The sequence below is a fragment of the Athene cunicularia genome (assembly GCF_003259725.1).
Source record: "Athene cunicularia isolate RWA chromosome 5 unlocalized genomic scaffold, athCun1 chr5_part1, whole genome shotgun sequence".
Taxonomy (NCBI): Eukaryota; Metazoa; Chordata; class Aves; order Strigiformes; family Strigidae; genus Athene; species Athene cunicularia.
In genome coordinates, this window is record NW_020799101.1 from 37,501,290 (window position 1) to 37,527,994 (window position 26,705).

General features: G+C 45.9%; 2 protein-coding genes across 3 annotated transcripts; one reads left to right on the plus strand and one right to left on the minus strand.

The window, feature by feature from the left end:
* The first annotated feature begins 213 nt into the window (after window positions 1-213).
* SRSF5 (serine and arginine rich splicing factor 5) lies at window positions 214-4,176 on the plus strand. 2 transcript variants are annotated; one of them, XM_026849917.1, is made up of 7 exons: window positions 214-394; window positions 607-677; window positions 872-967; window positions 1,300-1,369; window positions 2,660-2,733; window positions 3,017-3,127; window positions 3,275-4,176. In XM_026849917.1, exons 1-7 carry the CDS (start codon window positions 269-271, stop codon window positions 3,522-3,524), a joined length of 798 nt encoding a protein of 265 aa, XP_026705718.1. In that variant the 5' UTR covers window positions 214-268; the 3' UTR covers window positions 3,525-4,176. The 2 variants fall into 2 exon arrangements, with proteins under 2 accessions (XP_026705718.1, XP_026705719.1); XM_026849918.1 differs by having other exon boundaries at window positions 3,278-4,176.
* Window positions 4,177-6,347: 2,171 nt separating this feature from the next.
* On the minus strand, window positions 6,348-11,482 carry SLC10A1 (solute carrier family 10 member 1). Its single transcript, XM_026849318.1, is given in 6 exon segments — window positions 6,348-6,385; window positions 7,468-7,698; window positions 8,609-8,759; window positions 10,227-10,410; window positions 10,412-10,438; window positions 11,016-11,482. Coding segments are annotated over 6 exon segments (1,017 nt in total). The 5' UTR covers window positions 11,402-11,482.
* Window positions 11,483-26,705: the final 15,223 nt, after the last annotated feature.

Here is a 26,705-nt window from a genome sequence, read left to right on the forward strand (position 1 = left end):
GCGGTGGCGTTCGCTTTCCTTCCCTTGCTCGCGGCCAGCGCACGCGTGCTGTGGGCGGGGCTGCGGGCCGAACATCAGCTTCCTATTGGTGTAGGCTAAGGCGGGGCCCCCCCCCGGCTCCTTCCTATTGGGCCGGAGCGGGGGCGGGGACGGGCCGCGGGTCCGCTGTGGGCTGCGCGGGGCGGGGGCTGCTGAGTCACCGGGCAGGGCCGGGGGCACTGACGGGCCGGGGGCCGTGTCTCCCGCAGCGAGCTCCGCGCCCACAGCCATGAGCGGCTGCCGCGTCTTCATCGGGAGGCTGAACCCGGCCGCCAGGGAGAAGGATGTGGAGAGGTTCTTCAAGGGATACGGCCGCATCCGGGACATCGATCTGAAGAGGGGGTTTGGGTTTGTGGTGAGTGCGCCTCTCCTCAGGGTTCCGCCGGTCCTCGGCGGTCACTCGGATCTCTTGTGCGTTTGATGTGGACGAAGCGACTTCTAAAAGTAATGCCCTTAACGTGCTCAGCTAAGTAACCTACTACGTGGCAAATAAGTATTTGTTAATGCTTTAGAGATGTAGTTTGTTTTTTTTTTTACTTTTCTGTTTTTGCTGTGGTGGTTTTGCAGGAGTTTGAGGATCCAAGGGATGCAGATGATGCTGTCTATGAATTGGATGGAAAAGAGCTTTGCAGTGAGAGGTGAGGTACCCTATTTCATGTATGTATAAATATGAATATCTAAAATAAGGAGTCAGTTTTAACTTACGTTATATTATCAGTACTCTTTAAACTACTTTGTGGGTTGTGGTTTTTTTTCCTTGTAACTATGAAGGAATATGTAAGAAGGAAAATGTAAAAATGTATGGGTTTTAATTTCTTTTTTTTTCCCCCAGGGTTACAATTGAGCATGCAAGAGCACGCTCTAGGGGTAGAGGCAGAGGGAGGTACTCTGACCGTTTTAGTAGCCGCCGTCCACGTAGTGACAGGAGGTATGTATAGCTTTGAAGTTTCGTAGTTTAAAAGAAATACTGTGGACTCATCTGATCCAGGAGCTTGAGCTAGAGTGAGATGTTAAATGGTATTTTTAGTCAGTCATCAGATGTGGCAGTAGGATAGTGACGATTACAAAACTCGTCTTTATGCTTCCCCCTGGCCCTTAAAGTACTTAATCCTTGTCCTAGATTAGTCGGGGCATTCCATAGTTAAATTGTATAGTAATGGTGGTATGCTGAGACTGGTTATTGGTACAGCCTTTATTAATATTTATATGTGGCTATATTTTAATTCCTAATGAAAGTCTCAATTGTTTATTTCCAAACAGAAATGCTCCACCTGTAAGAACAGAAAATCGCCTCATAGTAGAAAATTTGTCTTCCCGAGTCAGCTGGCAGGTTTGTTGAAACACGATTAACTATTTTGACTTCATTTAATGGGTATGTAATGTAATTATTTTGTAAAATAATTAATTAAAACGTAAATATATTTTCTTAAAAATGTTAATGTAATTAATGTAATTTTAAATAATGTAATTTAAATATTTTGAACGAAACTAGTTAATTTTAATTTATAATAATAATAAATGTATATATTTGAGGATATATATTTATTTTTTCTTGTTTTTTAAATCCATTTTAACCACATATTAAACCCTTTATTTGCCAGCCTATCTGTGTCGTTGGCCTTATGACGAGGAGTGCCTGTGGGTTATCCTAATCGTTCTGTCTTGGTCACTCTTGGTTGGGCCTGGTTGACTTTCCAGTCAGCTCCTACAATGTCACTTGGCCACCTCTAGATCTGTGTTTGCCGGTCTAGACGTAATCGATGCACTCCTTAAAGTGCCACATTGCAGCGATCCCAGAGCGTTAACGAGATCTGATTCCTAAGTTGAGAGCTGTTCTTCCTGTAACGCTTCCGAATAAAGAGGTCCTGGTCGAAAAGAGTTGAAAGATACGAAATTAGGTGGTCGTTGGAATCCTGATCGCAGTAAAGTGGTCCTTGGTAACATCAAGCATAGAGAATGTCTGGATCCATCAATAGTCTCCTAATAGGGAGGGCAGTGCGATTAATGGCTTCCATCGACTGGGTAGTGTTCGTCAAGTGGGTGGCGAAGAGCCAGTCGGGCATATATCATGACGGTATCTCCGGTCGCTTAATGCAGTTTGCTGCTTGGCTAGCCTAGGGAAATGTTAATAAAGGTAAAGTAAACTATATTTTTAATGACATATGGGGCACAAAATAATTGGTGTTATGTAAATGTAATTCTGTATGTATATAAGATTCGTAATATAAATGGTGACTGAAATAGTACAAAAATATGTGGGTAGTATTTCACACTCAGTCCAGTATATATACAAATGTACTTTTTTTTTCTCTCTCTCTCTCTCTCTCTCTTTCTCTTTCTTATTTAATCTATATGATCTTTGTAGACTAATATTTTCCTTAATGTTAAGACACTTTATTAGCATTTTGCTTAAAGCAATATGCTTTTTTTCATTTATTTCGTGCCCTGATAGAGATAATTCAATTTTGATAGAATACAAGGATGGCAATTGCCATGTTTGTAATTTATCTAACATCTTCTCTTTCAGTAGTCATAAGTTTCTTTTGTTTGTTTTTAACTATTTTTATATAGATAAGTATTAATTTCACTTCTTTGCGTAACATAACTGGTCTTGTGTTAGGATCTCAAAGACTTCATGAGGCAAGCTGGGGAAGTAACCTTTGCAGATGCACACAGACCTAAGTTAAATGAAGGGTAAGCTTCTGAAATAATCTCTTAAAAGCTGTAGAGTAGTATTTGTATCTATAATATTTAGGGAGGATGCTCAGCAGCTGTTCATGGTTTAATTTGGCTACCCTTAGAAATTCTCTGGGAATTTGTGGAGGGGAGTTCTTCAATTCATGCTTGAGTTGAGTCAAGGGATGACCATGCTGAGCAGTGTGAGGTTTTTTGATTTTTTTTTTTTTTTTTTTTTTTTTCTGTCATCAAAAATACAACTTGTAATAGTGAACTCCGTGTGCTGTTTTTTTTCCTGTAGGGTGGTTGAATTCGCCTCTTACAGTGATTTAAAGAATGCTATTGAAAAGCTTTCTGGTAAAGAAATTAATGGAAGGAAAATAAAACTAATTGAAGGCAGCAAAAGGCACAGGTATGGATTTCTGGTCTCTTAAATAATGCTTAAATACCCACTAAGAAAGCTTTAAAGCCAGTGACCAGGCAACCAAACTGACCAGCCTGGTTATTGCCATGGTCCGTGACGTTTTATTGCTGACACTGCTGCTCTTTGTTTCCTCAGTAGGTCCAGAAGCAGGTCACGGTCCCGTAGCAGAAGCTCATCCAGGTCTCGTAGCCGTTCCCGTTCCCGCAGCCGCAAGTCTTACAGCAGGTCAAGGAGTAGGAGCCGTAGCAAGTCTCGATCAGTTAGTAGATCTCCAATGCCAGAGAAGAGCCAGAAACGTGGTTCTTCCAGTAGATCTAAATCCCCATCATCCGTGGATCGACAGAGGTCTAGATCGAGGTCCAGATCTGTTGACAGTGGCAACTGAACTATAAGTAACTTGCCCTGGGGGCCCTTTTTTAAACCATACTTGCTAAAACTTGTGGTAAGTATGTGACTTTCTGTGGGGAAGGGTTTGGATGGGGAGGGGGGAGGGAGGGGGAACTTTGTAGATGTGGACCATGGTGGGAAGGGTTATTGACTAATTGTATTAAATGTTTTTTGATAACCCTTTTCTTGCTCACATTTTTTTGTGAATGTCTGAAGTGTATAGTTTGTGTATATTGGCAGAGCTCTTTATAACTAAAGCAGACAACTTAAATTTTTTTGTACTCCAAAAAGTCATCTGAACACTTTAATTCCCAGTAAATGCAACTGTGAATAGCAACTCAACATTAGTTTAATATCTCAAACTAATAGCTTTAGGCATCTAAGAGCTCTACATGTGCTGTACATAAAGCTTTATTTCAGAGGGTATTTTTTTGTGCTTTTGGATCATTGTTTCACTTATAGGTCAGCAGATAAAGTGCTGGTCAGTACTGGTAATAAAATTTTATTTTAAAAGCTTTTCATTTGATATGACTTGCACTACACTTAAGAAAATGCCCATTTCACTACCCTGTGGTAATAATATTCTATAAAGCACCCTAATTCTTGATACCTAAGAGTTAAACAGCTCAAATAAAGTACAAAGAAACGTGTCTCTGCTTCTAGTGTTAATAAAGTGTGAGTGAGCCTCATGTTGGACAGTGTTAAAATGTTTCTTAAAATGTGTCTGTAACAAGGCTATGGTTGAGTGTTTCATATGTGCCATTTTAAATACATCATGCTGGGGCCTTAGATATCTTGGTGTTCTGAAAGAACCTTGGTAATAAGGAGAATCATGCTGTCATAGTTCATAGCAAAAGGTGGAATGGACAAGTTGTTCAAGTGCTAATCAGTGTTTGGCTGATAGGCATGGAATATAAAAGATGGGTGTAGTTGGCATACTTCATCAGTGTGCTTGTGCGCATGTGTGTGGAACATTGAGGTGTGGACAGAGCACTTCATAGGCACTAGTGCTGTTCTGTAGGAAGAGGAGGGATTTTTAGGTTGGTGAGTGGTCGTACTGCAGCCAGCATTTGGTGCTTGTTCCTTACAGGGGCAGCAGCCCTCTGCAATCCCTTTGTTTCTCAAGCCCTCATGCCACAAGAGAGTGCGTTAGAATTTAGTTTTAAAAATAAGATGAGTTTTCTTATACAGTGCTTTACAAAGCTACTTCAGTAATCCACGGAATCCTTTCCAAAAGATCTCGAGTTCAGGCTGGGTGTTGGATGAGGTCCTGGGAAAGGTGGGGGGGGTTGTGTCCAGAGCGAGGTGGGTCACTCGGTGTCTGCAGGCTGCACTGTTGTGCCATTCTTGGAAATGCGTCCCAAGAACATCTGTCCGTTAAGGTGGTGACCCTCACATCTCTCCTGGGAGCAGGCAGGGAGGGGTGCTCGGATTGGTATGTGGGTAACGGGGTTATTGGTAGACAGCTCTGGGGAGGGGGAGGCTCCCCTCTTGGAGGGTGGTTCAGATGCTGGATCACCTTGAGGCATGGAAGAAGAGGGCTTTAACCTCTAGGTGAAGGCAGCGCTGCTGCTCACCCTGGTGCAAGGTTAGCTGGGTTACTTCAAGTCATGATCCTTCCTGCTCGCTTGAACGATTACCGGCATCTGTGTTCAAGTGGGACTTGGCTCCAAGAGGAGCCCTGGTGGCTGGAGGCACCTGATGATTGGAAAGGGGGGTGGGACACTCTCTTCCTCCTGCTAAATAGGAAGCATTGCCTGCTCTGTAAATTCAGTTCCCAATGCTGTATCTAAACCACAGCACTTGCCTTGCAAGCAGCATGAATGAATTTCTGCATTTTAGGTGGCGAGCTGGGTGTTGGGAGGATGAATACACAGTTTAAAACAAACTCCTAGGCTTTGCACTACAGAGGGTTACAGTGACTCTGGCCAGAAATGATTCTGCATTTTTTGAAGTGTAGGTTCTTGGTATGAGCCTCTTCATTCTGAGTTAAGATCAATTACTTGAGGTTACAACATGTCCTTTGCACACTGGAGGTGTTAATGCCAATGTTCCCTTGTACTCACAAGCCAGACTGCGGCCAGAGCAGGGGGTGTGTTTAGCTCACTGACTCTGCAAAGCAGGGTGGCTCAAGGCTCATCTGTGTTGGGACGTGCAGCTTGCTGGGCCCACACTTGATGTGTTGAGGAGTTGGCGTAGCTGCAGTCAGTTTTTGTGGCCTCTGCTATGTGGAGAGCAGTGGTGTCCCATGCACGGCTTGGGTTTCGGAAAAGGGCAGTGACCATGGGCTGCTCAGCACCATGCTGGGACTCTGGCTCCTGCACTCAGAAACATTCACACCTCATTTTGAGACTGGTAGAGAAATTTCATTATTCTTCAGTGTCTTTGGGAGCTGTCGGCAGGACAACTACAGGTAAGTGATGTTTAAAAAAAGGGAACTGATGTGGGCAGTCATTTTCATATGGGCAAAACGGGACAGTCACTTGGGAGCGTAGCCCTAAGCTGTCCCAAAGGGTTGTCACTATGACTTGGAAATCGCTGGAAGTGTCCCCCGTGGGTGGGCAGGAGAGGCTTCATCCGAAGCAAGGTCTTTGGGAAATAATGGTGAGGGTGCAGATAGCTCTGTGGCCATCCCTTTCTCTGGTGTAAAATGAACATGTAGAGATAAAAAGTCTGACACAGAATTTCTGGAGACCTGTAAGCCAGCTGCAGGAGGTAGAGCTCAGAGGGGTTGCAACAATGGCTGCTGCAGTATCTGTATCATTTGCCTGGTTTCCCACAGTTTCTGCAGGATCTTGACACTGGTTTCATTTTTCAAGCACTAACTGTCCACGCCTGCATAGATAATTTTTGCTGCATCTGAAGGAAAAGGAAAATGTGAGAATAGGCAGGTCTGAGACCAGGCTGAAGGAAGATTGTGACACAGCTACAGTTGGTGTTGCTGGCTGTTGTAAAGCAAAAGGAAGGAATGTGGAAGTCCTGTCAAAATTAAGCCATTTTTGTTTCCAGTAACTTATAGATCAGCCTGAAAAGTCATCCTTTTTATAGCAGTCTTACCAAGCACCTGTATGGCTTCTCCACTATAAACTGTGCTGAAGGCACACCTGAGGGTCCAAATTGGGCATTTTTTTTCCCCCAGTAAGTCATCCTACAGCTATTGCTGTAAGATATGGTAAAGTGATCTTGTAGCAGCCCTGTGGCAGCTGTTCAGCTGCTTCTCTGTCCCAAGGAACTGGAGAAAGCAGGTCTGGAAGCATCAGCGGGATAACTGGTGCAGGATGCCATTCAGCAGTGCATTCTCCAGCCATCTTCACAGACACTCAGCTGGGCTTTGGCATTATGGACCTGTTGAAGTTGGAGATGTCTACCTTGCATCTATACCCATACTGTATATAAGTTTTAATTAAGCTTGAATCTACTTACATACCTTTCTAGCAAAAGATCTACGTTTCCTTCCTTCAGCTGCAGTACTTGACAGTTTTGTTGTTTTCCTTCTCCCCACTCCAAAAGTGACACCCTTCAGTGAATCTCAACAGTTTACAACAAAGTTGGAATTTGTTGCATTAAAGCATATCTGATGTCCTCGTGTAGTTTTAGGGGGGTGTGTGACTCTTCTGTGCATGTGCTCAGTGCCAGTCATAGCTCTGCAGGATGCCTGTCCGAGTTAAAGCATAGGACTCTGAAAAATCACTTGAGAGCTGATATTACAGATAGTATATAGCTATATGAAACATTCTGCTGATGAAAAAAGTCATCATTTCTAACGTCTTCAGTTACCTGTGGAATTTTGACTGTGATTTGTATTTAACGCATTGAATACTGTAACTGAGTTAAAGGACAACCTGATTCTGCCCTTAGAAAGCAGCAATTCATTGCTAATTACGTGTAAGCGTATGTGGTTTGGCTCGGCAAGTGTAAGAAATGCAGGAGCGAAGCTGTACTTGCCATTTGTTTCTTTATTCTGGCATGGATCCTAAAGACCAGGATCAGCAGAAGTCCCTCTCCAAGCTGGAACAGCAAGTAGAGCAGTGGGAAGAAGTGCAGGGGACTGATGATTTCTGGGGCAAAGGTGAGTTTGAGGATAGTTGAGCAAAACTGTGTGTTCTGGCAGCCCGTTTCCATGCACATTGTCTGCCTGCATCTGAAGGAGGAAAAGTTAAACAGATTGCATATTTAATCCACTTTTAAGCAATTTAAAAAAAAAGCCTGCCTACCTTACAGTTGCCTGTGCTAAAAGCTGCGTTACTGGGAGCAATACTGGCATCCCTAGGTTTTGCCTCGTGCTCCCGTTGCAGTGTGCAGACAGATCACGTGATAAATGTGGACTTCGTGCTTAAAGGTGTTTTGAGGCCTTGTGCCCCACTCTGGGTGCTGCAGCAAGCTGCAAGGAAGGAATCTGCTTCCAAGGTAAAAAGAGGAGTCCAAGGTGCAAAGGTAAAAAAATAGTGAGGAATAGTGGATGTCCTACCTGGATTAGATAGGATGAGAAAGGGAAAGAGTGGATTTTATATGCAAGGTTTCCATCTTAAATTCCTGGGGTTTCAGCTGAATGCACTGACTGGTTTGGGATAGTTATCAGCTGAGGAGCAGTTGTGTCTCTTGGGGTTTGGTCTCTGTTGGTCTTCCCTAGTTCTTTGGTGCTATTCATTCTCCCCCAACTTTGCTACTGAGAGCAGAGGTTGGTAATGTGTGTTTAGGTCACTCATGACCTCAAGGCAAACCCATCCATCTGCTTGTTCAGTGAACCTGCATAATGGACTTTCACCCCTTCTGTGGTGATCAGGCACCTGTGTCAAAAACTGCTCCAGGTGCCCCTCCCCTCTTGATTTTGCTGAGCAGAGGTTGAACTCACTTCTCTCCCAACTAGTCGTGGGAGTATTGATGTGGGATCAGCTTGCAGTGTGTCTGCTTGTACTCCTAGGGCTTGCTTTGGGAGGTGGCAATCAGTGTTTATTCTAAAAGTACATCCATGTTGAAACCCATGTTTTCACCATTGCTCCATAAACCAGAGCTGGCATACCTCTCTATTCTTCTGGTGATTGAGAGTGAGGGGATGGGGGAGTGAAGGAACATCATGGGAGTGAACATAGCCCAGCAGGCATCCAATAAAAGGCATCAAGGCAAAAGATTCTAGGAGGGATGGTGAGAAGACAACCGTGATACTACTTGCCACATAGGCCACAGACCGAATAGTTATTGCAGCAGATGACACTAGAATCACAACCATTCCTGCCTAAAATAAAAGCGGTCAAGACATGGACAAGAGAGAAATCCCCAGCAAAATTTTACTCAGCTGTTGGGAGCAGCTGTGTCCAGTTCCCTGTCCATCACATATGTAAGTATATAGTGAGGGTGCATAAGTGCCTTTTGTGGACATAAATGTTACAATTAATCAACAAGAGACCATCCTGAGCTATTACCTTGGGCCTTAAGTAGCCAAGTATCTTTCTGGTGCTTGTTCCACCAGCCACTTGTTTCTCAGCCATTGCTATGTCTCTGTCCCAGGTCCCTTTGTGGCTCTAGTCCACCCAAAGCAGGTGGGGAGGAAACCACTTTACTCACAGGTAGAGCCTGCCTACACCTACAGCAGGTGTAGGTGCTGGTGGCTGTTTCAGATCGTCTCATTGGTGTCTGGTGATTTGGCAGATGAAGGAGCTGGGGAATTTTGGGAGAAAGAATACAGCCTCCTGCCTGTCTCTCCACTTTGGAGTCAATTTGAGTGGAGTTCCCCAGATGTTTTTTAAAAGCAAGTTTCTGCCCCCTTCCTCTTTTGTAGAGAAGATAAATGGAAAGGTGGTGTTACCAGAAAGGAATATCAAGGGTCAGCTGAGCCAGTGTAGGTCATCTTATCATGCTAGGCTTTGAAAGCTTCTTTTGAAACAGTCCAGTCATCACTGCCCTGTGCTGGGTAAAGGAACCTCTGAAGAGCTCTGGTCCTCCTGCGTATGCTTTAGCATGGGTTCCCATACTTCTTAGAGGTTAGTGATTCCTATTGTCATTTTACTGGGTCTGTTACTGAGTCTTGGCACCCATTTCTTGCTGTGTTTGGTTCAGATTTCTCTGAGATGAAGCTTTAGTGAAAGAAGCTATGAAAAACAGGTTTACAGAGTTGTTAGCAGCTCTCTGGGTACTGCTAGTGGAGCTCTTGAGTTAGACAATGGTGTGTAGCTGGTTGGCTGGATTTTCCTTTTGCTCTTTAAATGCCTGATGTACAAAGGAGGCAGGGAGATGATTCCAGGCATAAGCGAGTGCTTAGTGATCTAGTGGTTTCTGCTGGATAGATCTCTCGCTGACATAAGCAGCAACTTTGTGATGTGACTTTTGCCCTGTGCTAGACCTCTGAGAGCAGTGGGGTTAGTTGTTTGGGGTTTTTTTTTAAATCTGGGGTCTGCTTTGGTTACAGCAGTAGTCAGGGCAGTGCCCTTGAGGTTCATTAGTGCTGCTTGTAGCAAAAGAAAACAAAACCAAAGACAACAAAGGAGAGCAAGGTAGGAAATTGCCTACAAAATGTTGTTTGTCTGGAGAAGGTGGAGGACTTCTCTTTGGGCAAATTTTGTAATGATTAAAGTGGATGTCTTGAGTTCTGCTCTCAACCCTTTCATTGATTTGTGGCATGCCTTAAAGAAGTTAGAATTTCTGTGCCTCTATTTTTGGATACTTGCTTGAGGCCCTTGGGCAACCAGCACAGGATACTTCTTACTTGATGATACTTGATGATAAAGCCAGTGTAATGTGGTTTCTTTTCATTCAAGATGATACTGACAACACAGGGGATTAGCATTAGTACCAGGGAGGTGACTGTTCCTTTGTAAGGTACCTTACCCTCCAAATCGCCCTCCTGTAGTTCTCCTGAGTGAAGGTACAGAAGCAGAGGCGTTAGTCCAGACTGTTGAGGATGTGGTCATTACAATGCTGAGATGAAGAAAGAAACCCTCAGTGGAAAGACACCTTTTCTTACTAACCTGGACGCATGGTTTTAATGTAAGACTTTACATCACTCTTTCGCAACCTGTCACTGACATTACCCCAACATCACTGTCAGGTTGTAGAAGGATGTGATGTGTCTAGAGAAGGGAGATGACTCAAGTTCTATATAAACTCAGAGAAAGGACCCTTGTAATGGGTACAGCTTACGTTTCAGAAATTCACAAGCCACAGACAAAGTAATACTTCATATTTTCACTCTCGATCTTGTTTAATCACTAGGGTTTGTTGGAGAGTGGTGTTCTGCTAATAGTTCAATGTTTCTCACTGATGCAGCCTCTTCAGAGCGGTATGCCATATGCTTCAGAGAAAAGTACAAACTCCCATTTTATTGTAAAACAGGGACAAATTTGCTCACTGAGCAATAAGGGTGCTTTAAAAATATTCTAGAATTAGTATTCCAGTCTCGGTCCAGCTTGTTGGGGATTGCTGATGTTTATTAAACTAGTTTCTGAACCAGTCATATGACTAGATTGGCCTGTGCAGTGAATTCAGCTTTCTTTACCTGAGGTTCATGTCCCCTCTCAGTGCCAAACTAAAGACTTTGGAGAGGTTTCCTCCTGGGCAGCAGCTGCGGGTGAGGGCGGCCAGGGATTCTGTAGCACCCAACTGGAAGAGCTTGCCCAGTATGAATGCTGTTAAGGGCATGATGCCGTACTGCGCCGTTACAGCAATTGCCGTGCCTTTGTGTTTCCTGAGGTGAGTTGTGATCTTGGCTATCTGCATTGTACACCCCAGAGATACCGTGATGAATAAGACCACAATAAGGATCACATTCAGGGCTTTGTCCATGGCCTGCTGGCTGAATGCAAATGGTGGTGCCACACAGGTCAAGGAGGTGCTCTGCATGCCACCTGGGCTCTCAAAAGCTCCCTTGATCTTGTTCACCATGCTGAAGGGTTTAGAGGCCCCTTCTTTTGTAAGTGGTTGGGAAGGGGAAGAAGAGATTGATTCAGAAGTCCAAATAACATCCAGTTAATGCAAGCAAAACATGAGCTCTCTTGCAGGCCACCACTCTTGTTCAGCAGCTGTTGAACAGAAATCTGTGTTTGGAGCAATCAGTCAGCTGTAAACCCCTCTTACTTCAGTAATACATTGTACAGTTTGTGTAGCTTCTGCTCTGGACCCCCACCTCTTCCAGCATCTGCTCTCACTGCGAGAATGGGGGCATAGCTGGTGAGAGCGAGAGGAAGACTTGTTCCAGACTGGTAAAGGCTGGCACTTCATACAAAGGAAAATGAACCAGAACTCTTCTCCAAAAGATACTGCCAAGGCCAATGCTTAAAAGCAAGATGCATCCAGGGTGCTTTATTTTTAATGAAGATTATAAAATACTTATGCTTCTAGCCATAAATCAATCTCTCAATAGGAGGGCTAGGAATAAACTTTGTCAATGGACAAGTAATTTCTCTAGTGAACTCTTAGTGGCCTTCACATCTCTTTTCCTGATGTGGTAAGTCTGATACTGTCTAGAAATATTTTGATTGCATACAAGAATGAATTCTCCAAGCCTTTCCAACATCCAAAATATTATTCCCTCCTTAGCACTGAGGGGAGGTTCTGCATGGCAGGAGCGTCAACCGGCCTCTGCGGTGCAAAGCTGTGCTTGCTGCGGCACAGCAGTGTTGCTTTCAGGACCCGAGGAGCTCTGCACCATGATCCAGCTAGGGTTGCAGGCATCGCCCAAGCTCTGCAAGCGAAACCAAATATGCAGCTTTTACCCACCCCAGACTGCTACCTGCCTTGTGCTTTCAGTACAAGGATGCACGGCACGACGTACGCTTGGTGCTCTGGTGTGCAGGGAAACAGGAGCAGGGCAGCTGGTGCTTGAGCAGGAACAGGGGCCAGAGAGGTGGCTGATGAAGATTGTTCCTCCAGCTGCTGCAGAGGTGACCTCCCTGCCCCTGGCTGTACAGGGGACATGCTTCCCAGGGTCTGCCATGCTGGGGAATAGCACATCGCCTGCCTCGTCCCCTGGTGCCACACTCCCTGGTCCCTCTGCAGGTTTTGCCTTCAATTAAAGCATTTATTGCCTTCAAGTTGACCTGAGCCAACCCCTAGGTCTGGTGTGGGTCTCTGGAAACATACAGAGCTGAACGCATTAAACTAGAGCAAAATGAATGCCATTACCTTACATGCCTGTGGATGTGGCTGTAGGAGGCTTTGGTGAGATTACCTGCTGCTCCATCCCTTCCTGATTGATAGCACTCTTCAGTCCTTCTGCTTCAAGAAAATCTTTTGCCCTTGGCAATATCTTGTCCTCTGCTTGCAGAATATAAAGCCTGAGTCTAAGAGAGCCTTGTAGATAGGGAAGCTCTTATATGATAGTTGTGTTACAGGACTGGGGAAGGGATTTTAACAGTGAGGTTTGCTGCAATATGGCTGAGCTCTAATCCCTTTGCTGAAGGGCATTACAACACTGCAGTAATGTGTCCATCACTCCTATTCATCTGGGAGCTCAGCAGGCTCAGCCTCTCCAGCTCCATTGCTCTGGAAACACTGCTGGCGCCAGGCAGGAATGTCAGAGCTGTTCTCCCTGTTCCTCCCCACTTAACTCTCGCTTTGATGAGGAACTTTGTTCTCCAAGCTGGCAGCCAGGCTGGAAAAGCACCAACAACAGCTCTGGAGCCCAGTATGGACATCCCTTATCAAGTGGGGAGGAGCGGTGCCTGTAGAACCCTGGACAGCCGTGCCAGCAGCTCCTGGTGGCTCTGCATGTCCATGTCTCTGGCTTCTCCTCCACCCTTGTGAGCACCACACCACCGTGCCTGGAGACAAGGGCCCTTCCTGTAAATCACAGATGGTGTTTTGAGGCCTCTGTGTCACTGTGGTGGCAGAGAGTACTGCCTCGCCTCATTGCTGGCTAAGCAAGTGGGAGGAGGTGGCCTGCAGTACTGCACACATTTTATTTTTCCTTGGGCATCTGCAAGATTTCCAGGCACAAGTAAGAGCTGCCCAAGTAGCACATGGGCAAGATTCATGGGAATTAGAAGAGAACGTAGGAGCAAAGCCCACAGAAATTCCTTCTTTCTATCCCTCCCTTCAGGTTTTTTTCCTGCAGATCCCCAGCCTTCCTAAAGAAATGCTTGTTTTCACTGTGTTTGCCTTCTAGCTGTATGCTGAACTTTGTCAGAAGATGTGAGAAGGGTCAAATCAAACAATTACATGGTTATAAACATCACTGCCTCAGCAGTGCCTAGACCCCACCCCAAGCTTAGTGCAGCTCAGGGTTTTAAAATGATGATGTTGTAACGCTCTTACCCTTTGTCTTTGCAGGGCTGTAGAAGAATGTTTCAACTACCCCAGTAATTAAAAAAATGCCTGCTAGTTGTTTGCTCTTCAAGCGTTCCTGCTGGTTCCCAGTAGTTCATGCAGGAAACGCCACAGGAGCCAAGGGCGAGACTAGTCGAGAGAAGCAGAATAAATTAGGATCATTATTTCGACCCTGATTCATGCTGGGACATCCAGTTGTTTTACACGGGTACTGGAGCTGGGGGCTTGCATTCAGACGTATCCAAAGAGCCGCATCGCAGCTCTAAAGCTGCTGCTCCCCGCCGTGGGACCTGGGATGTGGGACCGCCGAGGAGCATGGCCGGAGTAAGGAGCAGGCTCCCATGATGGGAGGCACTGGGGCCAAGGTGGTGCATGGGCATGCTGCTGGTAGCCCACGATGCTGACCTCATGGCTGCATCACCTACCTTGGTTCAGAGGAGGCTTTGGCCTTGACTGTCTGGCAAGAGAGCCTCTAGCTTCATCCCTAGGCAAGGTATGCCTTTTCCTTCCTTTGACCACTTCCTGGGCTCAGTTCTTAAAATTTCTAGATTTTTAGACGTTTTTTTTTTTTTTTTTTTTTTTTTTTTTTTTTTTTGTGTTGTTGTTTTTTTTTTTTTTCCCTCACAGCTCAAATATGCTCAAGCAGCTTGCTCCCTGCACAAAGGGCTTTGCCTCTGTCTGTGCCCTTGAGCTGCGTAAAACTAAGGAGCTTCGTGGAAGGTCCCACACAGCTCATGCCACTTGAGGGCAGTGGTTGCATGCCCAGAATCTTCGTTGCTTTCTGAGGATAAAAGACCTCATAAAACAACAAAGTCTCACCGTAGGTGCCATCGCTTAGATCTTTTTTATTAAGTCAGATACTCCCAAATTCAGAGATACAGTCTAATACAACAGGCATCACAGGATGCTTAACAAGCCTGAGGCGTTAAAGGAGATGTTTTTTAAAAAAAAAAAAATGTATACAAGATTGCAGACTTCCTGTTGGAGCTCAAAATGAGCTGTGTTGTAGACTTTTTTTTTTTTTTTTAAAGACACCAAAGCAGTCAGTGCTTAGTGCTTTCATAATGCATCTTCATAAATTCACCTGAGAAATATGAAATGGTTCACATGCCCCTTTCAATGGTGGGGAGCTGAGGTCCAGTTTTCTGTTTTGCAGCTGGGACTGCCATTTCTTCTGTGTTTTTACACAATTTAGCGTAACTTGAGTTTAGCCCAGTGGTTGCCCAAAGGCTGTACCTCAGCAACATGCCCGACAGGAGTGGTGGTGACTTGATTTGTGCCAGATTTCACACTGTGTTGGCCCCCAATCCAAAACATGACCTTGGCATCTGGTGTGCGTATTTTGTTCAGGTAAGGTTTTCTCACTGGCTCATAAATTTGCTAACTTCTGTGTGATTTTGAGGCAATTTGCCCACCACAGCCCTGCCCAGATGGTGGGTGCTGTGCTGGAATATCTATCAGGGGTTCGAAGAGGGAAGCCTTCTGCTGGGACAATCATGACTTGTCACAATATGTTCCAGCTGTGGCTCTCCTTGCCACAGTTTTGGTCCTATCTATGTTTTTTCACTTCTGTCATCACCAGAGGATTCAGCCCACTTAAATGGGTTGACCTCCAATTAAAATCTAGGTTTGGTCTGCCCTGTCATGAGAACAGTTGTGTGTTTGGGGTGGTGGTTAGCTCTGCTTGTGTCTGAGCCCCCTGAGACAGAGTCAGAAACGAGAACAAATTGAATGGGCTTGTCTTGAGATGCAAACCCCTCACCACCTGGTGTGGAGCAGTCTGGCACAAGCTGCCATGTCCCATTGGCCAGGGCAGCTGTAGCCTGATGCCGTGGTGATGTCCCCACTCCCCTCTTCTCACCTCCATGCTGGGTGCCATCGTGTTGCCATGCCAGCCTCATGTTGGGGATGGCTACCCAGCGTGTCACAGGGAAGGGGCACATCTAGAGTGGGACAGGGTGAGGCAGGGCTGGAGAGGCTCCCCCTGGTCTGAACAGTCCTGCTGTCTCCCTGCAGCAAGGCTGAAAGCCCTGCCATACCAGCCACATGCCCTGGAGGCCTCCTGCAGCCGCCGGGATCGGTGGTGTGATCCATGGTTCACTGTCCAGCTGTGTCTGCTGCGGCATCCCAGTGTGGATGGGGGCCCCATCCTGGCACCCCATGGCAGGGTGTCTAGGGCCATGCATCCCTGCCTTCCTGGTGGCAGTCATGCCCTGTCCCCCACCACCAGGCATTCGATGGCTCCCTGCCCCCACAGTGCTACTCTTTTAGAGGTCCTGAGCGCAGACAGGAGCCAAAGTTGTTTATATTTATTCAAATCCCATTTAGCATCCATCAGGCTTAAAAATCCCATGACTACCCTCTTATATAATTTTGTTTGATAGGAAAATAATTAATTTTGCAATTAAGCTGTGCCCGGAACAAATGATGTAAGAGTACTCCCGTATGGGCTAAATTAGTGCCTGCTGAGACACAGCGCCAGCATCTGTCTGGTTTAGTGGCACTTATTTTCAACAGCCAGAGGAGGGGATAGTGTACCCTCCTCTGACTTCACTGATGGCTTCGTCTCAGACAGAGAGGACTTGGCAGTGTCATCTGGAGCACAGTTTGGTCAGTCAGCAGTGAAAAACGAGCTTGCTCCGATGCCTCTTCTCCATGTTAGGGAGGTGGTTTTAAATTTGAGCTTGCTGGCCAGGTGAGCATTGCTTATGCCTCGAGTGGTGTGGGGAGCTCTGGAGAAAGGAAAGCTGCTCCCAAGATCATGAGTGAGGCACTTCGGCCATTGAGACCACCATTTCAGTAGGTGGCCTCTTCCTCCTCACTTCTACAGCAAGGCTTTCCACCAGCACTGTGAAGTGCCAAAGGGGGTCCTCCCCTGTCCTTTTGGTGGTGTTACTGCCCTAAGTGATTTTAAGTTACTCCAGACAGAGCGCTCCACTTCTGGAAAGGGGTGATTTTACAATTAGCAAACATGGGCTGCCATGAATTTCTGACTACTGCTTGGTTTTCTCTAAGAAGTCCATAGCAGCCAGTGCAACGTGGTGGTACATGGGAGAGATTCTGTTTTCCCTCGGTGGGGAGCAGTCTGCAGGTCTGGGGTAGAAACCCCTCTTCTGATGGGAGAGAGGTACTTGCATGTGTTGAGGGGAGCACTGGGTCACTCCACATTCGCTGATGCAGAGGGTGGTTCTGGCTTTGCCATCTGTGCCCACAGAAGGGTGTCAGCAAGGTACTGGAGCAGGTTCACCTCAAGGGTGGAAGTTTTTGGTGGGGAACTCCACAGAAGGAAGTATGTTCATGTCCATGATGCTTATTTCTCCCCGTGGGAAAAGAGATTTATTGTCTATTGTAGTCACTTGTTAACTACGTAATTAGTGGGTCTAGTTAAGATTAACTGTTTCATTTCCTCAGGGACCAGATGTCAAAGACAGCTTCATAAAAAAAGGTACAGCTGAAGTTTCCTTGAAACTTGGGTAAAATGCTGTTGTCAGGCCAGTAGGACCTTCCTTAAGCCTGTATCCAATCTGTATAGCCTTGACTATTGCTCCTAGCTTTATGGGAGAAATGAGCCTTGTCTGCAGTTCTTCTGATCTTTGCAGAAGAGTGATAACTTTGGAAAATGCTGTTTTCTCTGAGTCGGGTGAGAATCTTCTTTGGCAAGAGCTTGGGAGGGCTGATCTGGGTGGCAGAAGGTTCCCTAGTCTCTTGTCCAGTTTCCATCTGTAGATGCCATACACCTGTGACGGGCAATTACACCTTGAGCTGAGGTGAGTGTGCTTAATTTGTATCAAAGCTTATATTTGAAATAATTTCATTGGGTAGATTGTGGTCAAGTTCTACCTCCACAGCTTTAAACGAATCCATCAGTGACATGAAATAGCTCTTCTTCCTACATGATGAATATGAAAATTTAATAAAGTGGGAATTAAGAAATAAGGTGATCAGTAATGGTCAAGGATTTCTGAAAGAGGCTAAGACCCTTATGCAAACCCCAGGGGTGAACCAGGAGGTCTATGAAAAGGCAGACTCACCTAGTCTTTCCCCTTCCTGTTTGCTCCCCAAGTTCCCATCTGAAGGGCAGCCAAATTGCCTTTTATAAGGAGAGAAATTGTCAGGTCAAGGAGAAGGTATGGAAACTATCACTGGGGTTTAGTCTTAGAAATGAGTCCCCACGTGGCTGTGTGGGAGACTTCTAAAAAGCATGTAAGTGCCAGGCTACGTAATGGGGATTAGCTCCAAGCAAGGTGCTCCAGTGGGTGCAGAGCAGCAGTGCTGCAGAGCCACTCAGCTTGGTGCCTGCATGTGAGGGCTCAGTGGGACAGCCGGGGGTTTCCTTGCAGCACCAGAGGAGAGCATCCCACTCTCCCACAGTGCCTTGGCAGGTGTTGGTGAGATGTCAGCAAAGCCTAGGCTCTGGAGACCACCCCTCAGCTGCTGAAGCAATGCTTCAGCCAGCAACCAAGCAGCTTGAGCTACCTGGAAACTTTAATCCTCACCTGCAAATTAATTTGGGTAAATTATCCTTTGATATGCTGGCCCCCATATCCTCTTGTCTCTCAACTCTGTTGTGATCTCCTCAGCCACTGTTCTTCCCTGCATGAGAAGAAAAAAATCTCTCTTTTGGAAAACAAAAAGAAAATATAATTTAAGGAACACAGTCCAAAACAGAGCTATATTTAAGTACGTATCTGATTTTGTAGAACTACACTGACACTTTGGAATTACAGGGCTATTAAGGAGGAAAATGGTGCTGTCACTCTGGAGACTATGGCTTTGCCTGGTTCTTGTCTGCTCCTTCAGCATCCTTGCATCACCGACTGCTGTGCCTGGAAATGGCCTTGTCTCTCTTCTCTCTTCCTCTTGTGGTTACTCACAGCCTTTGCAGAAAATCTGTAGATGGTGCGTATTAGGAGATCAGACTTCTCTCTCTCCCATAGGTGTCTTAGGAGCTTTGAGAAGACGACATGTTAGCCTACTTAACAGTGAAGATCTATCTCCCTGAAGGCAGAAATGGCTGCAGCAACCTCATTGCACTTGTTCATGAGGCTCAGGACCAAGCAAGGCATTGAGTGGATGCCTGGGGTTGGTCTGGGCCTTGCTCCCTGCTTTATCACCATCTCTTGTGTGGGGAGAGCAGTGGGGAAAGCTCCTGAAGCTATCCAAGTTGAGCCTAATTCAATTCTCAGCGGTCACAGAAAGGCCAGTGTGAAGGCCTGGCTCTCATAGCACCCCAGGGCACCCTGAGTGTGCTGTCCCGAGGAAACACCCTGAGCAGGCACGAGGAGCAGCAGCGCTTCACAGGCAGCACTGCAGCTGAGCTGGGGCACCTGAAACCATGTTCCAAGGGATGCCTGAAGCCCGTCAGTCCTGGATGGTTGGCCCAGCTCTTGCACAATCTGTAATCAATCAGTGCGGTAATCCTAAATAAATATCTGGGTGTAGAGCAGTGCTTGGATATGGTCACCTCTTTGGTTACAGCACAAGCTCTGTGAGTGCTCAGTGACATGGTTATGCCACTGCTTTTAGTTTGGATCTGGGGGGAGTTTTGCTCTTTCCCCCCCACACTTGTTTTGTTTCCTTTTTCTCCAACTTCAGTGTTAGGTTAATGGTTGGACTGGCTGATCTTCAAGGTTTTTTCCAACCCAGACGATTCTGTAAATTCTGTGAAACTTGCACCTTTTGTGATGGGACCCTGCTTCCGCCTGAAGAGGCAGGACATGCAGAGGGTTATGGTGCTTATTTGCAGGAGAAGAGAGCTGGATTTATTTCCTTGCTTACCCCTGCTGTAGGACACAGGTAAGCAAATTTTTGCCTCTCTCCCACCTCTGCATTTCACTTGCTGGTGGTGTGGTGAGGATGAAGGCTCTGGAGGATGGGTGACGTGGTACTGGGCTCCACCTTACCTTGATGCAACGCTGGGAAGGCTGGGAGCTTGGATGGGCTCTAGGTGCGTCCTTTGGTCCAAGGAGGGCTCAGGGTCCCCGGCACCCTAGGAGATGGTGTGCACCATCCCACAAAAGTCCTTTTGCCTCCTGCCTGAACTGAGCCATTGGCCTTTCTGTGTGTTGCAGATGGGTCACAAAAAGGTCAAGAGGGCTGTTGAAAAACCTTTGCTTATTTACGTACTTCACCATCTGCCTTCACCTTTTGCAGTCCCTTACGCCCACGTGTGCTGAGCTCTGCCTAGTGCAGCACCTCCAGGTGCTGGATCCCAGTCTGGGCACCAAATGTATTTTTCATCCTCCTGGATGTTTTGCCGGGTTCCTGGGCTGGTGGAAACCTCGTGACTTTGAGTTCCACCAGTGCATTAGGCACCGTTGTCTTTTAGTTACTGGCATTCCTGTGGTCAGCCCCCGTGCTCAGCCTTGTCTAAGCACCTGGGCAATGGCAAGCCAAACCCAGAAGTGCAATGCTTTTGTCTTGCTTTGAGTAGAGTAGGACACAATTATTAGTGACATGTTTTTATTTCCGTTTGTTCATTCTGACAGCAACCAAAGGAAGCCATTATCATCACAAGAAGATTTTTCAGCAAGTGTTATGGTAAATAAAGCTAATAAGATCAGTGCAAAAGAGGGTATCATGTTCTCTTAAGGGCAACAATTGATAATCAGGCTGTTACAATCCAAATCCTTTCAAGAGGCACGATAGTGATTCTGCACTCTGATCAGCCTTTAATCTTGGAGGATCACTGAGCTCTTTACAGACTGATACATTTAGCACAATCTGCCCTGTAACAGAGCCGTCCCTGTAAAGACATTACAGTTCTTTCAGTGTGTTTGGAGGTGAAGAAATGAAGTTGGATGGCACCCACCTACCCTTTTTGGGCAGTATGTTTCTGTATGGATCAGTCTAAAGATGGAAGGTCAGGTCTGAGTTTTAGCCTAGATAATGTTTCCCAACCTCCCCTGCTCTGTGAACAGCATCAACCCGGAGCACGCAACATGGTCTTGGAAACAGTGCGCTCCTCTGCTCTCCTTAGCCTGGGGCAGCAGCCTCAGTTTTAACGTTTCTGCAGCCCTTGGCTGAAAACAACATTGTTCTTGGAGGCAAAATGTCAGTGAAGACCTGCTCTTCATGCTGGCAAACAAAGTACTTAAGCAACACGGTGTTTGTTAAAACAGCAAAATATCTCCTAAAAGTGTTTTTGCGCAACACTGGAGAAAAATGGTAAGAGACACGTACACTGCGGGGTGTTCATTCTTGAGATCTCCAGTATTTCCTATTCTCCTCATTTTAGCATAAGTCTTTTGATCTTTGCTGTTTGCCCCAAAGCTGTGGGCATTAGGTGAGCTTCTCAACTTTATTTTATAATAAAAATGTAGAAGTTTGTAGCCCTCGGGGATTTGGAGAAAAGTTTGAAAATGCAATCATAAAGTTCAAGAAACCAGAGTGCAATTAGGAAAAGCTCAAACATTTATAATTTTCTTTAAAAACCAGAACAAAAACCCTTGTGATTTTTAAGCCGTGATTCTCTGGAGCCTGATGCATAATTTTTGAGTATGTGGGGTTGGCAGTGCTGGAAAGGATGCTTTTCTCTGCCCAGATCGTGTTTTTCTAGTGGGAATTTTATTTACCAGCTACTTTAACTGTTTCTGCCTCTCTCTCTTGGTTGGACTCTCCTGTGGCTGAGGAGCCCTCTCCATCTCTGGGTGCTTGGAAGGGCAGACGGAGGCAATGGTGGCAGCTGGGATCGCCCCAGCAGCAGATGCCAGGCTGCCTTGTTGTGGGTGTGTCTGGCTGTGGGCTTCAGCCCTGCCAGGCAGCAAGATCTCTCAGAGGTCTTGAAGCCCACTGTTCTGGTGAGGAAGGATCTGGGGACCTCCCTAGGGCAGCAGCACCTCTTGTCCCCCACTGAGCGGTGCACGGCTGCTCCTCTGCGAACCGACAACTTTGCTTGGAGGATTATCTCTAGTCTGGAAAACTTGCCGGAGGGATGTGAACTCCCCTGAAGGCTCAGGATGGGAAGGGGCTCTTTCTTTCAGCTGCTTGTTTGCATGACGTGGTGGTTTCTGTGAGCAGGCCCCCCATCATGACCCTGCTCTTGGTGGGGCATGGAAAGGCATGGTCCCTTCCCAAAAATCCCACAGTGACAAGGCTGGTCTCTTCCCTCTGCTTCTCCCGCCCCGGGCGGTCCTCCCTCAGGCACTGCTCTTTTATATTTTTAGAAAGCATAGTTTATGTTTTTCAGTGGTAGCTTTGCACGTCAGCAGCAACTGCACAATGAGCTCTCAGGGGCCTGTTTATTTTGCAAGCAAGGGTCGTACCCTGCAACAGTGTTTTCTGCCATATTGTCCTGAGCACCCTGGGCTCTAGCTGCTTCAAAATGGCAGCCCATTGTTCAGTGTCTTAAGCCCTGTTTGAAACCAGGTCCCTTGGCACCCATTTTAATAGCTCCTCTCTGTGATCTATTTATCTCTCCAGTGCTTTCAGGGTGAGTGGGGAAGGGCTCATTCCTTTTTTAGGGACCGATGCAGCAACATGCTGCAAGCAGCCCCTTTCTCTGCCTCCCTCCTAACTTTTTGGGGTAGTCCTAGTTTAATCCAGCGTGAGCCCCATGAAGAACTGGAGGGTTTGGGGGGCTGGCCATGCTTGCTATGTCAGGCTTTTTGTTGCAGGGGCATGGCACAGCACTGCCTTTGCAGACTGATGACTGCAATAAGGAAATTATGTTTTGACCTGCTCAGTCAAAGACAGTTTTGAATTATAAAATTATATATATATATATATATATATATATATATATATTTGTAACTATTTCCATTAAGAAAGACCTCAAAACCATAAATGGCTCCAAAGTTGTGAAGAATGCCCCAGTCTGGGACTGCAGTGCCTCTGGCTCCCTCAAAATTGCCATTATATTTTCCTGAATTTGGCTGTATCCGATGCTTCGGCTAAAATAGTGTTTTTACTTCTAGCACGTACACATGTGCAAGGCACACCATTTTCTTACCCTAACGTGGTGCCCACACCTTCACACTCTACCAGGACTCCTTTCTCCCACTAAGGCTTCTCCCCAGGTAAGGTTTGTCCTGTTCCTTCCTGTATTTGCTCATGCACTTTCAAAATAAGCTCTCCAGAGCCCAGGATATTATTGGTGTTTATTCTGGGCTTGTTCGTGATTTTGCTAGCAAAGAGGGCACAATTCTTGGATGGTTCATGGGACAACGAACTTTATTTCAGACGCAGACAAACCCTAGCTTGCACTTAGCATGCGCAAGCTGCTGTGCAGCGCTGCATTCACCTATGGAGGTATATAAAGGGTAATGATAATGTTGCCCAGAAGGCTAACACATCAAAGGCCAAGGAGCAGTTAAAATGTATTACGAGCTGTTGGCAGTGATTGTGGGGGGTATTCGTGTGTTGCTGGTTTGGACGGCCCGAGTAAATGAAAACCCTCTGGATTAATTGGTACACCAAAGAGATTTGGAGGAAAATGGAGGCTGACGGAAAATGACAAACAAGGAAAAATATAGATATCTGGGTGTGCTGACCTGTGGTGGGGCATTGCTGATTAACTTGTGACTCCCTACTGTGCCCTCAGAAGCTGAGGAGAGCTGGGGGTGCCCTGCAAGCAGCTTGCCTGGGGCTCTGGTGGGATTGGGCTGAGCCCCACGGGCAGCATCTGCAGCGCTGCTATACCAGCACAGCCGAGCGGGTAGTTAGAGGTGAGACTTACCAGGTGTCTTGTGACACCTGGACACCATGGGACAAGAGTTTAATTATTTTTAATGATGTGGGGATTGGGGGAGGGAGAGGAGGCCCTGTGGTGCCTGGTGTCAGAAAACAACTGGAGCTGGGAACTTCAAGATCAATTTGCAGAGACCACTGGCTGAATCGGATGATGACCAACATGGGGAACATTGGATGATATGATCCTGTCTTTTACTATGACACCCACATTCCAGCTACTATTACATGTTTTATTACTAATGCTTCAGTTGCGCACAAACAACATCTCACCTAAGCATTACAGTGGCAGCCATACCAACACCAATCATACCAGCTTATTCACATGCTGACTGGCTGGAGCAGGACCGCCAGTGCTCGGCACCACATGGCTGCACTGGGTAAGTTGTGCCATTGCAGACCACCTGGCTGGTGATCGAGGCAGGGTACACATGCTGATGACAGTTGGCAACTGGCACTGACCTGGGGGTCTTTCACCCATCCACACTGGGGCTGCAAGGGCAGAGGCTCCTTGTCTTTCTGATCAGCAACTGGGTTCACCAATGGGTTTCAAATAGAATTTCCCCAAAGACACCCTGCCACAACTTGTGCTTGAATGAGTGATCTCTCATCTGGATATCACATGGGTCATCTGCCAGGTAGTTCCTCAGTCCTCTTGCCATGATCTTACCTAGTCATTGCTGACTCTGACAGGTCACACTTTTCTACTGTTAACTAGACACCTCACAGTTTGGATGGTTTCCCATTCTGTTACACCAGCTCCCCTGCAGCTCAACAGTTTGCTTCATTCCTGTACCCAATATATGGACTCTACGCTTCACATATTTGTCTCTTGCAGACTTGAGGAATCCTTGTCATAGGAAGAAAAGCACAGAAGGTGCTCCTGGTCACATGATGATTTACAAGCTTTTTCTCCTTGCATTATCCATTCAGTGGATGGAAGAGGGGAATGAAGAGGCTGCTCAAACTGACAGGTTCTCCCAACCACGTGTCCTTCTCCTGGCAGCTGTGTGAGTGTGATGGAGATGGAAAGTAAAAACATGGGGTGGGGAAAAATTCCAGAGGGGCCTTTCTCTGCCCTTTGCCTGGATATACTTAGGAGAAAATTATATGAGTACACTGGTTGGCAGAAAGACAGAGAAGGAAAGTGTGATATTGTATGCATCGGTACTTGCACAGGTAGGATCGCTCATCTCCCTGAAAGCTTGACTCCTGCTGACCCAAGTCTGATAGGCTCCCATCTTGTCTCCCAGATCATTGTCACAGATGATTCAAAGTATGGCTCAGCTCTGCATCGTCCATCACTACCCATCCCACTGTCCTGCTGGCAATATCTCCTTTATTCCATGGGTGTCACAGGAAAAGCCTTGTTTTCTGCTTGTACCAGGGAGCGCTGTAGCAGGGTGGGAGCAGCAGCAATCTTCTACACTTTTTTCATATAGTGGGGGCATAAGAATGAGCATCACCAACTTGTTCATGTTCCTGAAAAATTTATTGTTTTTCCCATAAATCTGAGACATATATAAAGAATCGGTTTTCAGTCTTAAAGCTAAAGACAAGCATCAATTTTAAAATTTATTTATAAAGTGAATTGCATTGTAATTTATAATATTAAACTGAAGTTTTTAAAGTGCTCTCACCCTTGGAAAAAAGAGACCATTTAATTTTTGGTAACTAATGATGAAGTGTTTTCTATAAAGGTGACTGAGCATAGCACAAAGAGTCCTAAATTTATTTATTAGCTTATTAAACATAATTAATTGAATCTGGTTGCTAATATTAGCTATGCCTCTGTAAATGAAAAGCACTTTTGGTTAGCTAGACAGTTTTTTATCAAAGAACAAAACCACAACATTGAAACATATGCAGCTTACTGAATAATCATGTTATTTGTTAGACAAGCAGAAGAATCATCATTGAAGTGCTCTCAAAGTGCCAAATTGGGTAATATACATAATTAGGCCCCATTTGATTAGATATGTGCCCATGGTAACAGCCACACTCATGATCTACGTATTAGTACAGCCTTGAAATAATCTTCAAGGGGGATGATGGCAACAAAGCACGTCTGAAGCTTCACCGAGGAGACTTTTGGAACATAACCTACATGCCGATTTTCTCTGTTCCTGTGGTTATTATTTATTTTATCTTACTATCTTTTACTTTTGAAACAATGCATGCCTTGGTTCTCAAAGGTGATATACTGCTTCCATGAAATGTCACTACACTTTTATCCCTAAAAGGAAGATCTCCTAATCATCTGCATCGCATTTTAAAGCCTAAAACCTTCCTATATTTAGGGACGCATCCCAGCAATTGGCAAGGCTGCTGCAAGCTGTTCCTAGGAGGTGGGAACAATCATCATCTGGAAGCCAGCCCATCTCAGATCCAGTCTCCTCTCGCAGCCTAGGACAGCCCGGTGATGGATAAGGCCTTCTGGATGTTCTCTTAGGCTTTTGCAGGAGCCTTGTGAAGAGACTGCAAAGTCTCAGCAAGAAGACTGATCTTGCATCAGATCCAAGCCCCTGAGAGAGCCTACAAGCACTGAGCTACTGCCAACCCACAGGGAATGAATCTGAAGTGTACTGTTTGGGTAACAGTGGAACCCAAGAGAGTTTGTTTAGCTGTAGATGCAATATGAATTGTTCCTGCAGTTTATTTTTACATGCTTAGAGGGTGAATGAGTTTGGAAGAGTTGGAGAGAATCGGAGAATTAGCAGAATGAATTATTATTAGGGGTTATTTATACAAAATGAGAGAAATACATCTCCTGGTGCAACACTGTATGTCCAGGGCTGATGAGAGTTGCTCCTTTTGCAGTAATGCCTACTGGGAAATATTTAAAAGAAGCTTTTTTCCCCCGATAAGGAAGAGACAAAGATATGGAAAAGTTCCCCCAGATGAAGGCACCAGGGAAAGACTGGTCTGCAGCAGTAAAACCTAGGCAATGGGTGCTGAGAGTCTGGTAGGAGGGGAGTGTGGGGCCCCACTCCTGGTCAGTCCAGGCCACAGGGCTAAGGTGTACATGGCTAGTCTGGTCTTGTCAACTGTCCCGTCAGTACGAGAGAGCCATAGAATACCCACGGATGAACACCTCACCCTGTAGAAACAAGATAGGACCTGATGTCAGGGGATCCTGTTTGAAAACATATGATAGAGAGGAAATCAACACTGAAAGACTGTGGAAAATAAATGATGATTTTGGATGTCTTTTAGCCTTTGGGAAAAAGAGGGC

Coding starts and splice junctions, on each gene's coding strand:
- SRSF5 (XM_026849917.1), top strand. CDS start 269: ATGAGCGGCTGCCGCGTCTTCATCGGGAGGCTGAACCCGGCCGCCAGG. Junction 2,734..3,016: donor AGACCTAAGTTAAATGAAGG/GTAAGCTTCTGA, acceptor TTTTTCCTGTAG/GGTGGTTGAATTCGCCTCTT. Junction 3,128..3,274: donor GAAGGCAGCAAAAGGCACAG/GTATGGATTTCT, acceptor TTGTTTCCTCAG/TAGGTCCAGAAGCAGGTCAC.